Source organism: Nansenia antarctica, assembly GCF_963989245.1.
Source record: "Nansenia antarctica genome assembly, chromosome: 1".
Taxonomy (NCBI): domain Eukaryota; kingdom Metazoa; phylum Chordata; class Actinopteri; order Argentiniformes; family Microstomatidae; genus Nansenia; species Nansenia antarctica.
In genome coordinates this window covers 71,449,992-71,462,292 of record NC_137674.1, presented here as the reverse complement: position 1 = coordinate 71,462,292, position 12,301 = coordinate 71,449,992, and the positions used below count along the sequence as shown (strand labels likewise).

At 46.8% G+C, this 12,301-nt stretch overlaps 1 protein-coding gene across 1 annotated transcript; it reads left to right on the top strand.

Moving 5' to 3' along the window:
* cyp27c1 (cytochrome P450, family 27, subfamily C, polypeptide 1) lies at nt 1–12,301 on the top strand (the record flags this gene model as incomplete). The annotated part of the gene is made up of 9 exons (XM_080542495.1): nt 1–291; nt 3,719–3,909; nt 4,291–4,490; nt 5,969–6,178; nt 6,269–6,432; nt 9,257–9,423; nt 10,186–10,264; nt 10,450–10,653; nt 12,182–12,301. The coding sequence occupies 9 exons, from the start codon at nt 1–3 to the stop codon at nt 12,299–12,301; spliced, it is 1,626 nt and encodes a 541-aa protein (XP_080398621.1).

Genomic DNA, 12,301 nt, shown 5'->3' with positions numbered 1-12,301 from the left:
ATGGCACTTCAGAATAAAATTCTGCACCTACGTTGTAAGAGTCTTCTAGGCGACTTGCTAAATAAGCAGTTTTCTGCCACTGCACGCGCCCTGCACAATTCTGTAAACCGCAAGTCAATACGGATCACTGCAGCCGGAGAAGAGACGATAGCAGAGGGGTTGGTTACTCCAGCGGAGGTCGCGAAGGACACCCGAGTCAAAAGTTTGAAGGAGATGCCCGGACCTGGTGCCATGAGCAATTTGGTGGAGTTCTTTTATCGGGATGGGTTCAGTAGAATCCATGAAATTCAGGTATTATGTCTTTTGTAATTAGTAGTTAAAAAATACATGTTTGCTTTGTAGTATTACTTTTCTTTTAACTTTGTTTTACACATGTGGCATGGACAACGTGCCTATGTGAGCGTCACATCATTCGCGCCGGTCCCATTCATTGACTGTACAAGCAGACACCCTCGGTGTAGTATTACACTACCAGCATAGGCTGCTGCGGCTCTGACAGTTGCGTAAAGGGACACTCCCCCTGCCTAGCCCAGCTCAGATGGAGATGTGCCGCGCTGTGACTCTTGAGCCTTTAAAGGTGTGAAGTCTAGAAAAATAGATTGCTTTGTCAATACGAAAAACACTTCTGCAGAATATAGAATGAGAGAGAGAGAGAGAGAGAGAGAGAGAGAGAGAGAGAGAGAGAGAGAGAGAGAGAGAGAGAGAGAGAGAGAGAGAGAGAGAGAGAGCACAGTTTGGAGAGATCCCTCCTTCTATAATCTGAAGACTCCTTCCTTTGAAGAGAGAGGGTGCTAGGGGTGTGTGTATTATATAAGATTGTCCAATCGGAAGTGTCTGATGGGGGGCATTGTATAACCATCATCCTTTTATCTAAACATTTGCACATGGGATGCAGGGAGGAAATAGTCTCTGCCTAACAAAGACATCTATTGTCCACACAGCAAATTAATTCGATTGGATTTGTCTAACAATCTGTGAAGGAATGTAGGAAGCAAAACGTATATATTTCTGGATAGCTTCCGTACCATGCCCTGGTCTGGTCTCATGTCATCACCAGTCAAAGCAAAGCAAATTACAGTTATTTTACGGTTTTATTTTTTTCTGTTATTATTTCGATGGCCGAAATGCAAAACCTCCTATCTGCAAAATTCAATCATTTAAAGTGAAACACACAAAACACATTTGCAGATAGGAGGTTTTGCGTTTCGGCCATCGAGTTGTATTGTGTCATATACTGGGATACAGTAGAGTGTACCCATGAGGATAACCACAAGGATTCCGTAAAACAAGGACCAAATAAAAAAGCCATGGAACATGTTCATGCATAAACTAAAGTCAACAGTAGGCTACTTCTGTAGTTGTCCTAAAATCAAACATGGTTCCACATTCTGTATGCTTACTCCTCATTCAGCCCACAGCCTGTATGTGCCGGTAGATACATCATAGACCTGCTGTACATCGTGTTTTTCCTTCGGCACTCGCTGCAGTGAGAGGGGTGTTGAATTACATTTGTATTTTTCTCGATATTTACATGCGATACATTAAAGCAGATATCCAGTCCAGATGTTGTACACTGTGTGGAACATATCGAGTTCGCCTTCTTTCCTGTCAAGAGTTAAATACATAATGTCACTAAAAGCAAGTATTTAGACCAATCAATTAAACGTTCTCACAAAGGTATTTGAACATTTCGGGAGAGGAGCGATGTTTTACAAACTTTTGATTTATGTCACGAGGTTAGGGATGCCGAAACCCGATCTACGGGAAAGTCTGTTGCGCTCTGTGTATGAAAATTGTATGCGCTTTAGCAACGGCAAAAATCCAGTATAACAGCGATGATTTGGGTCTATCACTAGACAACTACTCGCAGAGCAATAACTCAAACGTGAATTAATTATAGGGTCAGGCAACATCCAGGGATGAAATTATTAATAACAATCTGACTTCATAATGTTAACTAAAGATGCATTATTATTTCGCATTTACTTGTGTTATTATTTTAATGTATGTATGATATATTCTTATTCAATTATATCACAAACTGTGAACCAACAGCGTGACAAAGGTGACAGGACTGCATTGGATAATACATTTGTAACAACCTAAGGAACATCATCAATATGTCCGTTGCAGCTAGAAATACACTATCACTAAAGTCGAGATGAAATTCATTCATAAGAGTTGATTGTTCTCCTCGGTGAGAGTGTGAATCGGATGCTTGACAAGCACACACACACACACACACACACACACGCACGCACGCACACACACGCACGCACGCACGCACACACACACACACACACACACACACACACACACACCACACACACCACACACACACACACACACACACACACACACACACACGCACACACACACACACACACACACACACACACACACACACACACACACACACACACACACACACACACACACACACACACACGCACACGTGTTATTGAGGGCAAGGTTAGCCTTGACTTTAGGGAGGCTATCAGTATACAGGCTATCCAGGTCGCGGGTGCAATCCCCAGATGTAAGTCAGTCATTGCAGAGTTGCTGAAATCACATCTAACTGGCCAGCTACTACATGACTTAAATGAGAAAGCATTGAACATTTTGAGAAACATTGCTAGTAATATCCCCAAAATTGCCCAATTAGCTATTTCGTAAACACTTTAACAGTGAATTGAAGTGAAGTGAAGTGAAGTGAAACTTTATTTATATAGCGCCTTTCGTACATGAATGCAATTCAAAGCGCTTTACAATAGAAACAATGATTGAAAACAAGAGTACAGAATAGAACAATGATTGAAAACAAGATTATAGAGATGGGGGGGGGGGGCACGAGACAACAGGAAGGGAGGGGTTACATCAATAACACTAATAATAACTTGTATAACTACTAATAATAACAGTAACTAATAATAACTTGTATAACTACATCAAGCTTACACTAATAATAACAGGGGGGGGGGGGCGGAATGGAGATTCGTTTTCAGCAGGTTGAGATGACCTGCTATAAATCAAATGGTAGACGTCATTCAGACCCCTGAACTAAACAAGCATACTAATAATAGCACATTACTGCCTTGTATAACCATCTGCTTTGCTTACACTAAATAAGCATACAAAATGAGAGGGAGCTTGTATAGCGTGTATAACATCTACTTTGCAAGCTTACTAATCTAATCGGGGGGGGGGGGGCGGTGGCGAAGGCGGCTGGATGGGGTGGGGGGGGTGGGGTGCATGTCCAATGGTCCTTGACGGAAGTCCCCTTGTATAACCATCTACTTTGCTTACACTAAATAAGCATACCATAATAATAACACATTACTGCGTTGTACAACAATGTTGATTCTAATAATAGTACATTACTGCCTTGTATAACCATCTACTTTGCTTACACCAAATAAGCATACAGTTTGTATCTAATCGGCGCTGTGCTGCCACTGTGGGGAGGGGGGGGTGGTGCATGTCCATGTATAGTCTTTGACGGAAGTCCAATCAGCTACAAATAGAGCCTTCTAAGTATTCACCATACTAAAAGTGTTAACAGAGTTAACAGTTAACAGTTAACAATTGAAATTCTTTTTAGTCCAGTGGGATCTCCTGTGAACGAGAAAGTTGAATGCACCATTCATCTGGGGAACCAGGCCACCCGCGTCTCTGATCTCAGTGCGTTCTCCCCCCCCCCCCCCCCCTCCCTCTGCAGATGGAGCACAGTCTGAAGTATGGCAAGATCTTCAAGTCTCGTTTCGGCCCCCAGCTCGTGGTGTCCATCGCAGGTCGTGACCTGGTGGCCGAGGTGCTGCGTGCGGAGGGCGTGGCCCCCCAGAGAGCCAACATGGAGTCCTGGAAGGAGTACAGAGACCTGAGGGGGCGCTCCACCGGACTCATCTCTGCGTGAGTCACTGACCCTATGACCTGCATTTGATATTTATGTTATATTTAGTTGTAGAAAGAGACTCTATTTTTGAAATGTTGTAATATATTGTAAGGAAGGGGCAGGACTAGATACGTTGTCACTTCCTCCTGTCCCCTCCCTGACAGTGTAAATTGCACAAGGTGAATTTGTGTTGGACAACTTTTTTTTTCTTCTTTTTTACTTACTATGTTTTTAGATGTTTTTAGATGTTTACGTTTGGGACAAATCAAAATCAAAACCTCCGGTCAAACCACACAGACATGATCATTAGAGAACTTTCCAGAAAAGGAGGGAGTTGTTCTGTGTGTGTGTGTGTGTGTCATCATCTCAGATGTCTTGCTCTGTTTCTGTCTCTCTAGTGAAGGTGAGGACTGGCTGAAGATGCGTAGCGTTCTCAGACAGCTGATCATGCGTCCGCGCGATGTCACCGAGTTCTCCGACGACGTCAACGAGGTGGTGAGGGACCTGCTGGCCAGGGTGTGCACGCTACGTAGCCAGCAGCCCGACGGATGCACCGTACTTAACGTCAACGACCTCTTCTTCAAATACGCCATGGAGGGTGTGTAAACGGGCGGTGGGAGGAGGAGGGAGGAGAGGGGAGGAGGAGGAGGGAAGAGAGTGGAGGAAGGGGAGAGGGACATAGAGCCATGGAGTCAATTCACCCCAGATTCAACCATTTCGTCTCCCTTTTAAGTAACGTTTATGAACTCATAAACGTGGGGTGGGAAGCTAGAAATAAAACAAGGTTAAATAATTTACAACAATAAAACACTGGCAAATACAGATGCATTAAAATACTAACAGTCAGAGAGAGGGGAGAGAGAAGGAGGAGGTAGGGGTGAGGAAGAGCGGAGGTGAGGGATAGCGGGGGGAGTGGAGCAGGGGTACTTAAAATGAGGCAGTGATGGGTTATGGGATGGGTGAGAGACGGTGATCAGCAGGTGCATTGATCGACTATGGATCGATGCAGGATTTGTTTGAAAGCAGTGAGTGAGGTGAGGGCGGTGAGTTTGAGGGTGTTCTGTAAGGTGTTCCAGTCGTGTGCTGCAGCGAACCGGAAAGCGCTGCGACCGACAACGGTACGAGCTTTGGGGATGGTGAGTCGGACAAGATCACTGGATCTTAGAACGATGACGGGGCGGTGAGAGAGGTGCAGAAGGGATGAGAGGTAGAAAGGTGTTTTGCAAAGTATGGTTCTGTAGATAAGATGAAGCCAGTGACAGAGCCGTCTGCTGTGAAGAGATGTCCAGTCTACAAGGGTGTACAGGTCACAGTGGTGAGTTGTGAAAGGCGCACCAGTGGCAAAACGAATGGCGGAGTGATGGAGTGTGTCGAGTTTCCTGAGGGCAGACTGAGATGCCATCCTATACAGTAGATGGTATCGCCATAGTCGAATATGGGCAAGATGGTCATCTTGACAAGGGTATGTTTGGCTGCACGGGTGAAAGAGGCCTTGTTCCGGTATAAAAAGCTTAGGCGGGCTTTATGTGGGTGGTGAAGGAAAGGGATGAGTCCAGCCAAAGGCCAAGGTATTTGTAACAAGAGACAAACTCCAGCTCGGAACCGTCAACACAGAGGATCTTAGGGGGGCTGCTGGCACCAGGTCTCCGGTCGAAAAGAATGCACTTTGTTTTTTTGGTGTTGAGGAGAAGGTGGAGGCGATGAAAAGACTGCTCAATGGAGGTGAGGCTGAGTTGGTAGAGTGGAGGCCGCAGAGTGGAGTGAGGGGCCTGCAGAATACAAGATGGTGTCGTCAGCATAAAGATGGATCTGGGATTTGCCACATGTCGAAGTGTCCTTGGGCAAGTCACTGAACCCCAAATTGCTCCCAGTGAGCGGGCCAGCGCCTTGCATGGTAGCTTGCTGCCATTGGTGTGTGAATGTGTGTGTGAATGAGAGGCTGTTGTAAAGCGCTTTGGATAAAGGCGCTATATAAGTGCAGTCCATTTTACAATTTTTTTACCATTGTAAATTAAAATTTGTTCTCGACCGACTCGTTTGGTGAAATAAAACATTGTTGTTATTAACACTTCACAGGCGTGGCGACCATCTTGTACGAGTGTCGCCTGGGCTGCTTGGATAACGAGATCCCCAAGAAGAGTCAGGACTACATCGACGCCCTCCACCTCATGTTCAGGTCCTTCAAGACCACCATGTACGCCGGCGCCATCCCCAAATGGCTCCGCACCGTCATCCCCAAACCCTGGGAGGAGTTCTGCAACTCCTGGGACGGCCTCTTCCATTTCAGTAAGTGGCCTGCTGGTCCCCAAATCAGACATAAATATGGGCACGTCCTAAATCAGCTTTAATACCCCCCCATCCATTCCCCTACCTCAGGCCAGTCCCATGTTGATAAGAGGCTGGGGGACATCAATGCCCAGCTGGCCAGAGGAGAGACTGTGAAGGGGGGACTGCTCACACACATGCTGGTTACCAGGGAGATGAATCTAGAGGAGATCTACGCCAACATGACTGAGATGCTGTTGGCCGGAGTGGACACGGTGAGGCTGGTGGGCCCAGGGGTTTGTGTGTATGCGTGTGTGTGTGTGTGAGAGAGAGAGAGGGGTAGTGAGTCACCCCTGTGCCTCTCTAGTCGTGCCAGCGTCAGGTCAGTGCAGTGAACCGAGGGGGTTATGAAATATCCCGTTACAAAGCTTTTTTCTCACTCAGGTTTTGTTTCTTGTAATTTGTCTCTGTCTGTTATGGCCACACAGGGGGCCTTTGTACTTTGTCTTCTCTACCAGATGTCTCACTGTGTGTGTGTGTGTGTGTGTGTGTGTGTGTGTGTGTGTGTGCATGCATGCATGCTTGTGTATGTATGTGTTGCCTGGCATTATGTGTATGAATGCCCATGACTGCAGGGTGTTTGTGTGGGTGTGTGTGTGTGTGTGTGTGTGTGTATGTGTGTGCTGTCAGATTAAAGTGAAGTATGAATGGAGGAGGGGGGGGGGGGGTATGGGAGAGAGAATGGGTGTATGTGTGTATGTGTTTTGGTTGAACTTGTTGCAACGGTCACATCCTCACAGGGGGGCTGGCTTAGCTTAGCCATTACCTGACCCCTCGGTGCATCCGTCTTTACCCAGGGTACACTAGAGCTGTCAGAACGTGTTACGCGCGTCTGGAGTTATGTGACAGGTGGCTCTGTGGTGGCGCTGCCTTTGTGTAGCTGTGGTCTGAAGGACAAGGGGGCGACGTGGGGGGTGGAGGTAGGGACGGGGGACGTCCACAGGGAACTGTCATTTGATTCCCTATGGTTCTGTCTGAGGTGTTGCCAGCCAGGGGAGGCTTGGGGAGGGAGGGGGGGAGGGGGGGGAAGGCCCCCTTATCCTCTGATCCTCCTCCGTGAGATGGTGACCTCAGACTGAACCTAGCTGGTAGAGGGTGTGAGACTGACACAGGGGTGTGGCTGAGAGAGAGGGGGTGGAGGAGGAGGGATGGATGGATGGAAAGAGGGGGAGAGAGAGAGAGAGAGAGAGAGATTGAGTTTGGTTATAGAAAGATAGTCTCACTGAATCACTCTTGCTCCTTACTACATGGGATAGACAGCCTGGGGCTTTGGAAGAACATAAAGGATGGAAACAACTTGTAGGTTTTAGGAATCCTTTACCTGTGTCTCAGGCAGTAGAGCAGGTCCATGCTCTGGGTCCAGCCCTGTGGTCTGAACCAAGAACTCGGTTGGATCGTTCTTATCACACAGGCAGATTAATTGTGATACATGTATGATCATGATTTTGATAGTTCTTGCCAACCTTAACTTGATTTGGTTACTCTCCATCACTGGGTAAATGGACTGACTTATATATCGCCTTTATCCAAAGCGCTTTACAACGGCCTCTCATTCACCCATTCACACACACGTTCACATAGCAATGGCGGCAAGCTACCATTCAAGGCACCGGCCCGCTCACTGGGAGCAATTTGGGGTTCTGTGTCTTGCCCAATCTTGCGATCATTAGACGGCGGCTCTACCTCCTGCGCCACAGCCGCCCCATGTGATGAAAAAAGAAAAGGTTGGAATGGTTGGCCTGATCAGCCTGTTTGGCACCTTTAAACATTTCCCAATCGTATGGCGGGAGTTTCCCCAACGGCTTCTAGAACATAAGACGTGGGAGGGATGGAATGGGTGAAGTGGGGTAGGGTCATGGTGATGATAAGAGTGGGTGGGCGGAATGGTTTGATTTGAATGAAGGAAGGAGGAAATGTTACAGGAATATGTGGGACTGGAGAAGATAAGGAGAGATGCATTACTTGTATGATGGTGATAAGTGATCGTATTGTGTGCTGCATTCATGACATGTCGGAACTAGAAAACGCGGAAAATGTACGACTTGGAAAACAAAAAGGTTTTAGAAAGATGACACCAGAGTTTCCCACTTGGAAAGTATCAGAATCGAGGTTAGGTTAGGTTACTTATACCGACTTATAATGAAATCATTGTGTAAATAAAACTGGGGTTTGAGGTGAGAGGATATGAGTATAAAAGGTTGGTAAATAACAAGTATTTAGGTAAGAGTGTGTATAATTAAGGTTCTGAATATAATTTGGATATGATTGACAGGTTTGGGGAGCGGTGACCCAGAGGGCAGCCAGACGGTTGGACTTTGGTTCTCCGCTTCTGTTTCCGAACATGCATGATACATAACATACCTTTACATTTAGATACATAACACAACCTGAATAACATTTACACAACGAGCACTTATCAGTTTCTCTGACATTCTCTTCACCGGGAAACAACCTGTGTCCTTCCCCGATGTTGCAAAACGGTGAACTCTTCCCAGAGTAATAGGATTCTTTAAATCTGCCTTCCCATCCACTAAGCTGACACAACGACAAAGACAAAGAAAATGTCTGACCCTAATCTCTCCTCTCCTCTCTCTCTCTCCTCTCCTCTCCTCTCCTCTCCTCTCCTCTCCTCTCCTCTCCTCTCCTCTCCTCTCCTCTCCTCTCCTCTCTCTCTCTCTCTCCTCTCCTCTCTTCTCCTCTCCTCTCCTCTTGTCTCCTCTCCTCTCTCTCTCTCTTGATCTTCCTCTCTCCTCTCTCTCTCTCTCTCTCTCTTTCTCTCTCTCCTATCCTCTCCTCTCTCTCTCTCTCTCTCCTCTCCTCTCTCTCTCTCCTCTCTTTCTCTCTCTCTCCTCTCCTCTCCTCTCTCTCCTCTCTCTCTCTCTCTCTCTCTCCTCTCCTCTCCTCTCTCTCCTCTCTCTCTCTCTCTCTCTCTCTCTCTCTCTCTCTCTCTCTCCTCTCCTCTCTCTTGAGCTTCCTCTCTCTCTCCTCTCCTCTCCTCTCTTCTCCGCTCTCTCTCTTGATCTTCCTCTCTCTCGTCAGACGTCGTTCACCCTGTCCTGGGCCGCCTACCTGCTGGCCAGCCACCCCGAGGTGCAGCAGCAGATCTACGAGGAGTTGACAAGGACGCTGGGAGATGGAGTCATCCCCACAGGTGACGACGTGCCTCGCCTCCCTCTCATCAGAGGCCTGGTCAAAGAGACACTCAGGTGCGTCCCACTCTCCTGGCCAGCCCTCTATAGTTGCTATTTGTGACAGCAGTTGGTGAAACCGGGAACAAGTCGCCAAACCAATCAAAATGTTCTGACTTTTATTCTGAAAATGTTAAATAAATGTCAATGTAGTTGAAAGTCAATGACACACTGGCTAGTCAAGCCAAAACATTGCAATGCAATGGATTGGGTGAGTAATCCCCCCTACTACCTAGTTAACTATAACACTACTTTACATTGTTAGCAGGCTCACAAAACAAGCTGTGTTAGTTGACTAGCGAGTGTGTCATTGATTTTCGGGTTAGGGTTAACGCTGAAATGTATTAAAATGTTTCTGAATAAAAGTCTGAACATTAAATCGGCTGCCGACTTGTTCCCGGTTTCACCGGCTGCTGTCACATTTCACCCAGAAGTGGGAGAGATTATGTTTTAATCCTACTCACTTTTGCTCCTGTACTATGTTACGATTCAACGTTGCCCGAAATCAAAATGTATGATGGGAAATCATCTCTCTCGCTCTTTCTCTCTCTCTCAACTCAACCTGGCTTACCCTCTCTCTCTGTGCCTGTGTCTCTCTCTCTCTCTCTCTCACTCCTTCTGTCTCAACTATAATAGTCAAATGCTAGTCTTTTCCCCCCCTCTCTGTTCTTGCCTCTATAGGACTGATTGAATAACAACCCCCCAATGTAACAATGTAACAATGTAACCCCCCCCCCCCCCCCCACCCCCCAATCCTCCCTCCCTCACCCCTCTGAGCAGGCTGTTTCCTGTTCTCCCCGGCAATGGTCGGATTACCCAAGATGATTTGGTGGTGGGCGGATATTTCATCCCTAAAGGGGTAAGTGTGTGGTGTGTGTGTGTGTGTGTGTATCCAGGGATAATATTCTGCCTAAACAAGCTATGAAAAGAGACAGGATGTAATAATTCTTCCAAAAACATTACAGCAAAACCGGATGTAATACTATCCAACATGACTCATGCCATGATCCTTTCTTCCTCTCCTCCCTCTATTCTCTCTGCTAGACCCAGCTGGCCCTCTGTCATTATTCTACCTCCATGGAAGACGAGAATTTCCCTGGAGCCGAAGACTTCCGTCCAGAACGCTGGATAAGGAAAGACCGTACGGATCGGGTGGATAACTTTGGCTCCATCCCGTTTGGTTACGGCATCAGAAGTTGTGTCGGCAGGAGAATAGCAGAGCTGGAGATGCACTTGGCGCTTGCACGGGTGTGAAAACAGTATATACTATCACACACACACACACACACACACACACACATCAAACAACTCATTATCGGTAAAAACTCATTTCTAATCGTGCAACCGTGCCACTGAACGCATTCCTGAAAAAAATTATCTTGATCTGATCTTTTTTTAACCACCTTCAACTGCAGAATTTCTAACATTGTATTTATTGCTCCTCTTATCCGTCATGGGATTTGTGATAAATGCAGGGGACACTTGGGCCGTGTCCAGAAACAACCCCTGCAACCCAACTTAAAGATGTGTTTTCATGGCCTCACATTCTCTGTCCCCTCACTAAAGATTCTGATTATCTGTCCCAGTCCCAGACAGCATTTCTATATGTTCCTACAGGTTATGTTGGACCATGTTCAGAAACCCGGGCGCTCTACTGGGCGCTTACAGAGATCCGTACTATCCAAAGAAAGCTTTTGTCACCTCAGCTGTCCGGCCCTTCGAATTTGGCACACTAGACTCAAACATGACTAGCGCTGTGGTCCAATCACTGACTGGGCCTTGTATGCATTTCACAACACAACTCAAACGTTCTCTGTTTCTGGAATGATGGGGAAATGGTGAAAAAATTATGGGGAAATAAGATAGATAGATGGAGATAGATAGATAGATAAATAGATAGGTACTTTATTGATCCCTGAGGGGAAATTAAGAGTTTACAGCAGCTCACAAACAACAGCAAGAAAATAAAGTGACAATTGAATAAAATAGACATCTGAAACATTATATACAGTAAGAACAGTCCAGTATGAATGAACATCCCCCAGCCTGACTCTGATCACCCCGTTCGAGCCAGCCAGAGGAGGAGTTGTACAGTCTTATTGTGGCAGGCAGAAAAGATCTCCTATAGCGCTCCTTAGTGCAGCGGGGTTGTAGTAGCCTGTTGCTAATGGAGCGTCCCTGCTCTGTCACAGTGTCATGTAGGGGACGGTGAGGGATTGTTCATGATGGCCAGGAGTTTGGTCCTCATCCTCCTATTGGCCACCTCCTCCACAGTGCCCAGGGTGACACAGAGGACAGCTTTCCTAATAAGCTTGTTCAGCCTCTTGGTGTCATCTTCCTTGATGTTGATCCCCCCCCCCCCCCAGCATGCCACCACATACAGCACTGCGCTGGCCTCCACTGACTAAACGTATTCAGCCAAAGGACCTGAGCCTCCTCAGGAAATAAAGGAAATAAACAATGCATATTAGTACATTTTATAACGGTGGGATGAAGTTTGACATCTCTCTATTATTATGGGTAGCCAGCGCCCATCGAGGTCAACGTGTTCACCATGCTGAGTATGGAAATGGGACGAGCAGCATGGCCTAAGAAACACAATTACTCCTTCTGTGGACAGAGACGGGGGGGGGGGGGCCTGATCAAGCAGCCTTAACTGATCTGACACCTGTAATACTAATGCATCATGTAACTTAGGAACCAACCAGAATCAATATTCCCATGACTAGTATTTTGGTATTCCTATGGTTGACGTACGTGTGTGTCTGTCCTCCAGCTCATCCAGACGTTCCAGATCAGTGTGTCTCCCAACAATAAGGAGGTGAAGGCTAAGACCCACGGCCTGCTCTGCCCTGCTGGCCCCATCAACCTGCAGTTCAACGACAGACAACCCTAG